Source organism: Nerophis lumbriciformis, linkage group LG22 (assembly GCF_033978685.3).
Source record: "Nerophis lumbriciformis linkage group LG22, RoL_Nlum_v2.1, whole genome shotgun sequence".
Taxonomy (NCBI): domain Eukaryota; kingdom Metazoa; phylum Chordata; class Actinopteri; order Syngnathiformes; family Syngnathidae; genus Nerophis; species Nerophis lumbriciformis.
Window position 1 is genome coordinate 4462459 of NC_084569.2, and position 12915 is coordinate 4475373.

The following is a 12915-nucleotide window of genomic DNA, read 5'->3' on the forward strand; positions in this document are numbered from 1 at the left end:
GAAAGAAAATGTTGAAAATCAAGACTACATTTCCTGCAAATGGGTGCATTTCTACCCTATATTTTAACTTTAGATTTATTCTCATATCAAACTCTTTTGGCTGTCTTTTTGACACTTACATCTAGGGCTGCAGCTAACGATTATTTTTCTATCGATTAATCTATAGATTATTTTTTTCGATTAATCGGTTAATCTATAGATTATTTTTTCGATTAATCTATAGATTATTTTTCCTTTTACCGATTTTTTTTTAATTTAAAATGAAGAGGAAAAAATAAATGTAGGCCAGTTTTTTCAAAAGGCATGGCTTTTATTTACAAAAAAAAAAGTATGGCCACTCAGTCAACATTGCCAACAACATGACAAAATATTCTGTAACAATGTAAACATTTAAAACTTTTAACATTTAACAAAATTAAAAGTAGCTTATTTGCTTTTTAATGTGCAAATATAAAAGTAAACATCCAGTGCAAATCTTAATATTCTGGAATAGTATAAGCATTTCAAAAGTAAAAGTATTGCTTATTTTGCTTTAAAATGTGCAAAAATAAAGATAAACATCCAATACAAAAAAGTGCAAAACGGAAATATTCTGTAACAAGTGTAAACATTTCAACAAAAGTAAAAGTATTGCTTATTTGCTAAAATGTGCAAAAATAAAGCTAAACATCCAATACAAAAAAAGTGTACAGTGTAAACATTTCAACAAAAGTAAAAGTATTGCTTATTTTGCTTAATAACACAACAATGATAGTATGATTAAAGTGAAAGTTAATTGTTGGTTTGTACATAGTATATGTAACTGTTAATGTTGTAAAAGGTATTTGCACAACTAATTAACGTTAGCGTTTGTGACACGTCTTGTGCCGTGGGGTTCTTTCAGGACCGACAGACTGAACGCCAGACGGCTTTGCCAGGTTTACAATCTTTTAATTTTACACAAAGTCTTTTCTCTTCCAACTGCGCGGATCGCGCACCTGGGCACGATTGCGGCGTCGCTCCCGGCGCGCCCCGCCTCGCCGCTCGCTGGCCGCCGCCGCCTCTCCACAGCGTTAAAGAGGAGCGCGTCTTTGTAAACACTGAACAGGCACGCCAAACGCGCCTCTCAGAGCGAAACGGTGCTTTAGTTTATGAATTTACAACGCAGATACAAATGACACATTCATGTTTTTGTGTAATAATGACAACGTATACGCACGCGGACGATTGACTAGTTGATGGTGATGGCAAGAACGCTGTCGGGGGTTTTCTTTTCAAATGTTCGTTCATAGCCGTTGTGCTGCTATGATAGGCCATTTCCGCTCGACACAGTGTGCATACAACAACATTATTAGGCCGTTTATTGAAATACTCCCACACTTTTGACGACTTTTGGCGTGCTTTTTTCCCCTCGCTCGCATCGTCTGCTCCGCCATGACAGTAAAGTAGAGTGACGTAAATATGCGACGCGCCGACGCACAAAAACGGCGTCGACATATTTACGTAACCGATGACGTCGACTACGTCGACGCGTCGTTTCAGCCTTACTTACATCCGGCGCCCCCCTCCACACCCTGGATTATAAATAATGTAAATAATTCAATGTGATTATCTTGTGTGATGACTGTATTATGATGATAGTATATATCTGATAGTATATATCTGTATCATGAATCAATTTAAGTGGACCCCGACTTAAACAAGTTGAAAAACTTATTGGGGTGTTACCATTTAGTGGTCAATTGTACGGAATATGTACTTCACTGTGCAACCTACTAATAAAAGTCTCAATCAATCAATCAAAACACATAGAATCATCATACTGCTGTGATTATATGCATCAAGTGTTCATTCAAGGCTAAGGCAAAAGATCCAGATATATATCGTGTATCGCAATATGGCCTTAAAATATGGCAATATTAAAAAAAGGCCATATCGCCCAGCCCTAGTTCAATGATGCCATTTCTGTTTGTCATGTATAATTTTGTCTATTTTGTGTTTATCCTTGAATAAACAGGTCAGTTTCTTGTTACCAACCATTGTGTATTATTCAAACTCCCCTAATTCAGCTGGCTAGTTGTTATCAAGAGTACTAAAACCCTTTTCAACATGATTCTGACAACTAAGTAGGCTAAATAACTTTAAACTTTAATACATGCTCGGATAGGCCAGTATCGGTCAGTATCGGTATCGGATCGGAAGTGCAAAAACAATATCGGTATCGGATCGGAAGTGCAAAAACCTGGATCGGGACATCCCTAGTTCAATATGACCTTTTGTAGCTATTACAGCTTCAACTCTTCTGGGAAGGCTGTCCACAAGGTTGCCGAGTGTGTTTATAGGAATTTTCCACCATTCTTCCAAAAGCGCATTGGTGAGGTCACACACTGAAGGCCTGGCTCTCAGTCTCCGTTCTAATTCATGTTCTATAGGGTACAGGTCAGGACTCTGTGCAGGCCAGTCAAGTTCATCCACACCAGACTCTGTCATCCATGTCTTTATGGACCTTTGCTTTGTGCACAGTCATGATGGAGGAGGAAGGGGCCCCGCTCCAAACTGTTCCCACAAGGTTGGGAGCATGGAATTGTCCACAATGTTTTGGTATCCTGGAGCATTCCAAGTTCCTATCACTGGAACTAAGAGGCCAACTCCTGAAAGACAACCCCACACCATAATTCCTCCTCCACCAAATTCCACACTCGGCACAATGCGGTCCGAAATGTAGCGTTCTCCTGGCAACCTCCAAACCCAGACTGGTCCATCAGATTGCCAGATGGAAAAGTGTGATTCATCAGTCCAGAGAAGGCGTCTCCACTGCTCTAGAGTCCAGTGGTGACTTGCTTTACACCGCTGGAGCCGACACTTTGCATTGGACTTGGTGATGTATGGCTTTAGATGCAGCTGCTCGGCCATGGAAACCCATTCCATGAAGCTCTCTGCGTACTGTACGTGGGCTCCTTTTAAACTCTACCTTCTTTTTAGGTTTAAGCTTGCTCAAAGAGGGGCGTATTTTAGAAGTGTTGTACTAGTGATAAAGATCTTTTTAGAAGATCTGAAGGGGGAATTGTCGGAGGCAGATATTTACATATATCCGAATTTAAGTTGTACTTCTTCCATTTCTTTGTCACATTTGAAAACAGCTCGTGTTTTCCATTTCTTCTCTTGATGCTCTGTCAGCAAGTATACTGTGTGTGTTAACCTTGAGTTCTTTGGAATGTATTATGGCTAGGGAGACGTTGTGCTTGTGTTCTGGCTAGGGAGGTGTTAAGGTTTGCAGGGGAGGTGACGGCAACAGACACTAGATGGCAGTAATGCTCAATGATTTATTATATATAGTAATATATATAATAATAAACAACACTAAATATACGAACTAAGGAAATGGAGTGTGGCAAAATCCAAGAGTGTGTATGGTGTAAGACTATGTGTAGTATTTAACTGAGGTGTGCGTTACCAAGTGTTGAACGAGAGATGAGGAAGTCCAGGGGAAGAGGGGAATCCGTGTCCAAGCGGGAGGTCGAGATCCAAGGAGCAGTCCGAGAAGCAGGGGAACGACGACGAGAAATGACGAGACACACAGCAACGTCAAAACACAGGAACGGAGGTCTGCAGTAGGATGACACGACAATGAAACACGGAAGGGAAAACAGACAGAGAGAACAGTATTGCATCAAGCAGGATGATCGCTTACTATACGCCAACAGATGATTATATTCCGGCCCCGGCATGCCAAGATGTCCAGGCTTATGAAGGCAGCTCCTTCATTCCAGGCAGGTGTGACGATTGCCGGCAAGTGATTGCAGCTGGCGGCAGCTGCAGGGCGGAGACGTGCGCGGCGCGTCCCTAGATCTGCACCACAGTCGTGGGCGTGTCCCGCGATGCTTGCAGCGCGCAAGGATGAGGACGCATTCCAATGCGCCCTGGCCGTGACAGGAGGGGGAAGGAAAGAGAGGTTTTTGGCGTCGGGAAGACAGACCATTTTGGGCGGCACGATAGAATGTTCTATGCTGGACTGGTCTCAAAAAATGTATATTGGCAAAGCTTTGAGAATATACAACAAAATACCTATTCTGTCTCTGGTGGTTTTTCAACTCAGCTTTAAGTGTCGGAAAGAACTTGGGGAGCGAATTGTGACTTGAATTCCCTGGGAGGAACAACTGGTCCGAAACGCAACAAAGGTGACATGAAGTTTGGAGCTCTGTAGCAACTGACCGTGCAGAAAGTCTTTGCACTATGCGCTTCAGCACCCGCTGACCCCTCTATGTCAGTTCACCTGGCCACTACTGAGTTGCTGTTGTTCCCAAACTATTCCATTTTCTTACAATAAAGTTGACTTTGGAATATTTAGGAGCGAGGGAATTTCACGACTGGATTTGTTGCGCAGGTGGCGTCCTGTGACGGTTCCACGCTGGAAATCACTGAAAGCGGCCCATTCTTTCAGAAATGTTTGTAGAAACAGTCTCCATGCCTAAGTGCTTGATTTGATACACCTGTGATTAGTGATTAGGACACCTGATTCTCATCGTTTGGATGGGTGGCCAAATACTTTTGGCAACATAGTGTATGTGTCAACGTGTAAAAAGTCTGCCGTGTTTGTTTTGTTCCAGCTCCCTGCAGTGTTAATTAACACAAAGCTAATATTTGAGCAGGTAAGGCTGTGCCAGGTGTTCAGGTGTGTGCAGGTTATCTTTACAACCACACTGTAATATAGTGAGAAGTGCCATTCTGTTTTCATTTAGGCCAGAAGTGGACTTATTGAGTAGTTAGTTACATGGCGCCCAAGAGTAATCCCTGTGACTCTGACTGGCTGACGAAAATTAATTTGGTGCTTTTCTCTTATTCCTCCTCACCCTCTTCACTCTCTCTCTGAATCCCAGTACCTGACGACCTTTCGGGGGAGGAACGAGATGAGCTGAGCAACATCCGACGCAGGAAAAAGGAACTGCTGGATGATATTGAAGTGAGTAACAGTCCCACGGGACAAGCGGTAGGAAATGGATGGGCAATTTTAATATGATGGTATGTTTACCTGCGATGTTATTGCACAGCAGGTGTTATTTTCCCATTGGAATATATTATTAGATGTGAGCCTTCCTTATTTTATATTACTTTTACATATCAACCTTATCACCAAATACATATAATAAGCCCTAGTGTTCTCCCCATACAGATATTTTGGTACCGGTACCGGTACCAAAATGTATTTCGATACTTTTCGGTACTTTGATACTTTTATAAATAAAGGGGACCACAAAAAATGGCATTATTGTCTGTATTGTTATGGTTGGAGGAGGGAGTTGTGACGGCACAGAACCACAAGGGGGCAACAGTGCTCTATGTATTTATTATATATATATAAACAATATAATATAATAAGTATTGAACAATAATATTTAATTAAACGACAAAGGAATGGCGTGTGTGAACTAGATCCAAAAGGGATGTATGGTGAAAGACTATGTGTATGAATAATTAATTGTTGGGTATTACCAAATGTTGAAACGAGAAGGAACACGGCAGGAAGGCAGTCCATGGGGCAGGCAGATGATCCAGGGCGATTTCGAGTCCACGCCGTGACATTTATTTTAACCAAAAATCTTAGGGTACGTTAAACATGTGTTTATTACTGCAATTTAGTCCTTAATTAAAATAGTGAACATACTAGACAACTTGTCTTTTAGTAGTAAGTAAACAAACAAAGGCTCCTAATTAGTCTGCAGTAACATATTGTGTCATTTATACACCTATTATTTTGTACACATTATTAAGGACAAGCGGTAGAAAATGGATTATTAATCTACTTGTTCATTTACTGTTAATATCTTTCTCTTTTCACATGTTCTATCTACACTTCTGTTAAAATGTAATAATCACTTATTCTTCTCTTCTTTGATACTTTACATTAGTTTTGGATGATACCACACATTTAGGTATCAATTTGATACCAAAGAGTTACAGGATCATACATTGGTCATAAACCAAGTCCAAGAACATATTTCCTGAGTTTATAAACATAATATGAATTTGAATAAAATAAAAGAAGATTTTGTGATGCTAAAAAACATCAATGTAATCATAGTAGTACCAAAATGTATTTCGATACTTTTCGGTACTTTTCGATACTTTTCTAAATAAAAGGGACCACAATAAATGGCATTATTGTCTTTAATGTTAAGGTTGGAGGAGGGAGTTGTGACGGCACAGAACCACAAGGGGGCAATATTGCTCTATGTATTTATTATATATATAAACAATAATAATATAATAAGTAATGAACAATAATATTTAATTAAACGACAAAGGAATGGCGTGTGTCAACTAGATCCAAAAGGGATGTATGGTGAAAGACTATGTGTATGAATAATTAATTGTTGGGTATTACCAAATGTTGAAACGAGAAGGAACACGGCAGGAAGGCAGTCCGTGGGGCAGGCAGATGATCCTGGGCGATTTCGAGCCCACGCCGTGACATTTATTTTAACCAAAAATCTTAGGGTACGTTAAACATGTGTTTATTATTGCAATTTAGTCCTTAATTAAAATAGTGAACATACTAGACAACTTGTCTTTTAGTAGTAAGTAAACAAACAAAGACTCCTAATTAGTCTGCAGTAACATATTGTGTCATTTATACACCTATTATTTTGTACACATTATTAAGGACAAGCGGTAGAAAATGGATTATTAATCTACTTGTTCATTTACTGTTAATATATGGTTACTTTCTCTTTTAACATGTTCTATCTACACTTCTTTTAAAATGTAATAATCACGTATTATTCTCTTCTTTGATACTTTACATTAGTTTTGGATGATACCACACTTTTAGGTATCGATTTGATACCAAAGAGTTACAGGATCATACGTTGGTCATAAACCAAGTCCAAGAACATATTTCCTGAGTTTATAAACATAATATGAATTTGAATAAAATAAAAGAAGATTTTGTGATGCTAAAAAACATCAATGTAATCATAGTAGTACCAAAATGTATTTCGATACTTTTCGGTACTTTTCGATACTTTTCTAAATAAGAGGGACCACAAAAAATGGCATTATTGTCTTTAATGTTAAGGTTGGAGGAGGGAGTTGTGACGGCACAGAACCAAAAGGGGGCAATATTGCTGTATGTATTTATTATACATATCAACAATAATAATATAATAAGTAATGAACAATAATATTTAATTAAACGACAAAGGAATGGCGTGTGTGAACTAGATCCAAAAGGGATGTATGTTGAAAGACTATGTGTATGAATAATTAATTGTTGAGTATTACCAAATGTTGAAACGAGAAGGAACACGGCAGGAAGGCAGTCCGTGGGGCAGGCAGATGATCCAGGGCGATTTCGAGCCCACGCCGTGACATTTATTTTAACAAAAAATCTTACGTTAAACATATGTTTATTATTGCAATTTAGTCCTTAATTAAAATAGTGAACATACTAGACAACTTGTCTTTTAGTAGTAAGTAAACAAACAAAGACTCCTAATTAGTCTGCAGTAACATATTGTGTCATTTATACACCTATTATTTTGTACACATTATTAAGGACAAGCGGTAGAAAATGGATTATTAATCTACTTGTTCATTTACTGTTAATATATGGTTACTTTCTCTTTTAACATGTTCTATCTACACTTCTTTTAAAATGTAATAATCACGTATTATTCTCTTCTTTGATACTTTACATTAGTTTTGGATGATACCACACTTTTAGGTATCGATTTGATACCAAAGAGTTACAGGATCATACGTTGGTCATAAACCAAGTCCAAGAACATATTTCCTGAGTTTATAAACATAATATGAATTTGACAAAAATAAAAGAAGATTTTGTGATGCTAAAAAACATCAATGTAATCATAGTAGTACCAAAATGTATTTCGATACTTTTCGGTACTTTTCGATACTTTTCTAAATAAAAGGGACCACAAAAAATGGCATTATTGTCTTTAATGTTAAGGTTGGAGGAGGGAGTTGTGACGGCACAGAACCACAAGGGGGCAATATTGCTCTATCTATTTATTATATATATAAACAATAATAATATAATAAGTAATGAACAATAATATTTAATTAAACGACAAAGGAATGGCGTGTGTCAACTAGATCCAAAAGGGATGTATGGTGAAAGACTATGTGTATGAATAATTAATTGTTGGGTATTACCAAATGTTGAAACGAGAAGGAACACGGCAGGAAGGCAGTCCGTGGGGCAGGCAGATGATCCAGGGCGATTTCGAGCCCACGCCGTGACATTTATTTTAACAAAAAATCTTATGGTACATTAAACATATGTTTATTATTGCAATGTTGTTCTTAATTAAAATAGTGAACATACTAGACAACTTGTCTTTAGTAGTAAGTAAACAAACAAAGGCTCCTAATTTAGTTTGCTGACGTATGCAGTAACATATTGTGTCATTTATACACTTATTATTTTGTACACATTATTAAGGACAAGCGGTAAAAAATTGATTAATCTACTTGTTCATTTACTGTTAATATCTGCTTACTTTCTCTTTTAACATGTTCTATCTACACTTCTTTTAAAATGTAATAATCACTTATTATTCTCTTCTTTGATACTTTACATTAGTTTTGGATGATACCACACTTTTAGGTATCAATTTGATACCAAAGAGTTACAGGATCATACATTGGTCACAAACCAAGTCCAAGAACATATTTCCTGAGTTTATAAACATAATATGAATTTGACAAAAATAAAAGAAGATTTTGTGATGCTAAAAAACATCAATGTAATCATATTAGTACCAAAATGTATTTCGATACTTTTCGGTACTTTTCGATACTTTTCTAAATAAAAGGGACCACAAAAAATGGCATTATTGTCTTTAATGTTAAGGTTGGAGGAGGGAGTTGTGACGGCACAGAACCACAAGGGGGCAATATTGCTCTATCTATTTATTATATATATAAACAATAATAATATAATAAGTAATGAACAATAATATTTAATTACACGACAAAAGAAGGGCGTGTGTGAACTAGATCCAAAAGGGATGTATGGTGAAAGACTATGTGTATGAATAATTAATTGTTGAGTATTACCAAATGTTGAAACGAGAAGGAACACGGCAGGAAGGCAGTCCGTGGGGCAGGAAGATGATCCAGGGCGATTTCAAGCCCGCGCCGTGACATTTATTTTAACAAAAAATCTGGTACTTTTTAGAGGCGGTATAGTACCGAATATGATTCATTAGTATCGCGGTACTATACTAGTACCGGTATAACGTACAACACCAATAAACACTTTTCTTTTTTCTGCAGCGGCTGAAGTTCGAGATAGCCGAGGTAATGACGGAGATCGAGCAGCTTACCTGCGTGGGGGAAAGGTGAGTTCCCGCCCAAATCAGTCCCTTTACGTACTTTTCTAATGAAGTGTTTGTATTTTCAACCACTGTGCCGTGAGATATTGTCAGGTGTGCCGTGGGAAATTATGCAACTTCTGCCTAATTGGTCCAAAAAATATTATTTGCAAATCAATAATTATAATCTGCAAATAATGTGCCGTTGTCTAGTGTCGGTGCTGTCTAGAGCTCGGCAGGGTAACCGTGTAATACTCTTCCATATCAGTAGGTGGCAGCAGGTAGTTCATTGATCCCAATATGCAGAGGGACGGCGTGCAGGTAAAAAGGTATGTTACGCTTAAACCAAAAATGAAGAAAAGGCATAGGGATGGCTGTGCCAAAGGAAAGTAAAACTGAACTGGCTGCAAACGGAATGCTGGACGACAGCAAAAACTTACAGTGTGTGTCCGTACATGACACCATCCCGAGCGGAGACGGGTCAGCAGCGCAGAGATGTTCCCAGCCGATGCACAGGCGAGCGGTCCACCCCGGGTCCCGACTCTGGACAGCCAGCACTTCATCCATGGCCACCGGACCTATGTAACTCCCCCCTCCACAAGGAAGAGGGGAGCAGAGGAGAAAAGAAACGGCAGATCAACTGGTCTAAAAAGGGGGTCTATTTAAAGGCTAGAGTATACAAATGAGTTTTAAGACTGGACTTAAATGCTTCTACTGAGGTAGCATCTCTAACTGTTACCGGGACGGCATTCCATAGTACTGGAGCCCCAATAGAAAACGCTCTATAATCCACAGACTTTTTTTGGGCTCTGGGGATCACTAATAAGCCGGAGTTCTTTGAACGCAGATTTCTTGCCGGGACATATGGTACAATACAATCGGCAAGATAGGACGGAGCTAGACCGTGTAGTATTTTATACGTAAGTAGTAAAACCTTAAAGCCACATCTTAAGTGCACAGGAAGCCAGTGCAGGTGAGCCAGTATAGGTGTATGTATATATGTATATAAAGGTATATACAGTATAGGCGTAATATGATCAAACTTTCTTGTTCTTGTCAAAAGTCTAGCAGCAGCATTTTGTACCAATTGTAGTCTTTTAATGCTAGACATAGGGAGACCCGAAAATAATACGTTACAGTAGTCGAGACGAGACGTAACGAACGCATGAATAATGATCTCAGCGTCGCTAGTGGATAAAATAGAACGAATTTTAGCGATATTACGGAGATGAAAGAAGGCCGTTTTAGTAACACTCTTAATGTGTGACTCAAAGGAGAGAGTTGGGTGGAAGATAATACCCAGATTCTTTACTGATTCGCCTTGTGTAATTGTTTGGTTGTCAAATGTTAAGGTGGTATTATTAAATAAATGTCGGTGTTTAGCAGGACCGATAATCAGCATTTCCGTTTTCTTGGCGTTGAGTTGCAAGAAGTTAGCGGACATCCATTGTTTAATTTCATTAAGACACGCCTCCAGCTGACTACAATCCGGCGTGTTGGTCAGCTTTAGGGGCATGTAGAGTTGGCTGTCATCAGCATAGCAATGAAAGCTAACACCGTATTTGCGTATGATGTCGCCTAGCGGCAGCATGTAAATACTAAAGAGTGCAGGGCCAAGAACCGAACCCTGAGGAACTCCGCACGTTACCTTAACATAGTCCCAGGTCACATTATTATGGGAGACGCACTGCATCCTGTCAGTAAGATAAGAGTTAAACCACGACAAAGCTAAGTCTGACATACCAATACGTGTTTTGATACGCTCTAATAAAATATTATGATGGACGGTATGGAAAGCAGCGCTAAGATCAAGAAGCAGCAACATAGATGACGCATCAGAATCCATCGTTAGCAGTAGATCATTAGTCATTTTTGCGAGGGCTGTCTCCGTAGAGTGATTTGCCCTGAAACCGGATTGAAAAGGTTCACAGAGATTGTTAGACACTAAGTGTTCATTTAGCTGCTGTGCGACGATTTCGAGGATTTTTGAAATAAAGGGAAGGTGGGACACCGGTCGGTAGTTAACCATGAGGTCAGGATCAAGGTTAGGTCTTTTGAGCAGAGGATGAATAACCGCTTTCTTGAATGCTAGGGGGTCAACAATTTATATGATCGCTTTCTTGAATGCTAAGATCAACAATACTATTAAACCATGGACCTGTAACTGCTGGTCCATGGCACAGCATTAACCATACTTGCCAACCCTCCCGGATTTTCCGGGAGACTCCCGAAATTCAGCGCCTCTCCCGAAAACCTCCCGGGACAAATTTCCTCCCGAAAAACTCCCGAAATTCAGGCGGAGCTGGAGGCCACGCCCCCTCCAGCTCCATGCGGACCTGAGTGACGTGTTGACAACACACAACAACAGCGTCTACCGTAAAGCAGTTCGTCTGCCGTAAACAACAATGTTGTGACACTTTTAAACAGGACAATACTGCCATCTACTGTACATGCATATGTGACCCACCCATAATGTGTCACATTTTTGTGTTGATTTATTTATTTTTATTTTGTGGTTTGAATTCGTTTTTGGAGCTGTCATTACACATTTATCAGTATTCACATTGGTCAGTAGGGGGCAGTAGGGCGTTTCTTCCCAATTGAATGCTATCACCTGCAGACCGGAAGTGTCTTGTCATTCTGATGAGCGCGACCAGTCTGTGAACAATTGAAACGTCCCGTGTGCTTTTTCCTCCTGTATAACAGGTTAGTTTTGGTGAATCAACTCACTGAATAATATCCATGTGATCTTTATAAGTTTAAGTACACATTCTGATGGTGGAGCCTAACTCTAAAGTGTTTGTGAGTTGTAGTTTGTATTTGTGAATGAATCCAGTGCACAGCTGCAGTAATCAATACAAAATGGCGACGTGAGTGCGCAATGTTTGTATAGGAACTTCTGATCCTAATTCAGACTCCCAAATTAGAGCTCCCCTTTTCTTATTGATTTTATAATGTATATTTGTATAATGTGTGTGTTCTGAAATATTGACAGAAAATAGAACAAGGATGGACAATTCAACCCTTAACTCAACAATGAGTAGATGAGTGTTATGTGTGTGTATATGTGTAAATAAATGAACACTGAAATTCAAGTATTTATTTTATTTATATATATATATATATATATATATATATATATATATATATATATATATACAGGTAAAAGCCAGTAAATTAGAATATTTTTCGCGTAACAACAATGACATTCGACCTGCTTCCCGTAACTTCCTATCGAGCCATTCCGAATGCCATGCGCGAGGCTATTTATAGCACCGCTGCCAAGCACGAGGCACCAGTTGCCATTGTTTCCAAACAAGCAAACGATCATGGAATCAGCCGGAGAAAAATCGCAAACGAGTCTTAAACCGAAAAGAAAACTGCAGTCATTCCGTGAAGAATATTCAAAAGCCTATCCGGGAATAATTATCCGTTCCAAAAAGGGTGAAAACTACGCGAATTGCACCTTGTGCAGACAAGATTTCTCGATCGGACACGGAGGAATTAGCCATGTAAAAGACCACGTTGGGACAAAAAAAACACAAGTCTAATGCCGTTGCTAGCGATACAAGTGGAAAACTTTCAACGTTTTTCGGAT

General features: G+C 39.1%; 1 protein-coding gene across 1 annotated transcript in view; it reads left to right on the top strand.

Moving 5' to 3' along the window:
* cyth3b (cytohesin 3b) overlaps window positions 1-12915 on the top strand; it is a 116530-nt gene that overhangs the window by 50422 nt on the left and 53193 nt on the right. The window contains exons 2-3 of the mRNA XM_061974378.1: window positions 4857-4939; window positions 9280-9344. Of these exons, the coding sequence (XP_061830362.1) occupies window positions 4857-4939; window positions 9280-9344 (148 nt within the window). The remainder of the gene's footprint in view (window positions 1-4856; window positions 4940-9279; window positions 9345-12915) is intronic.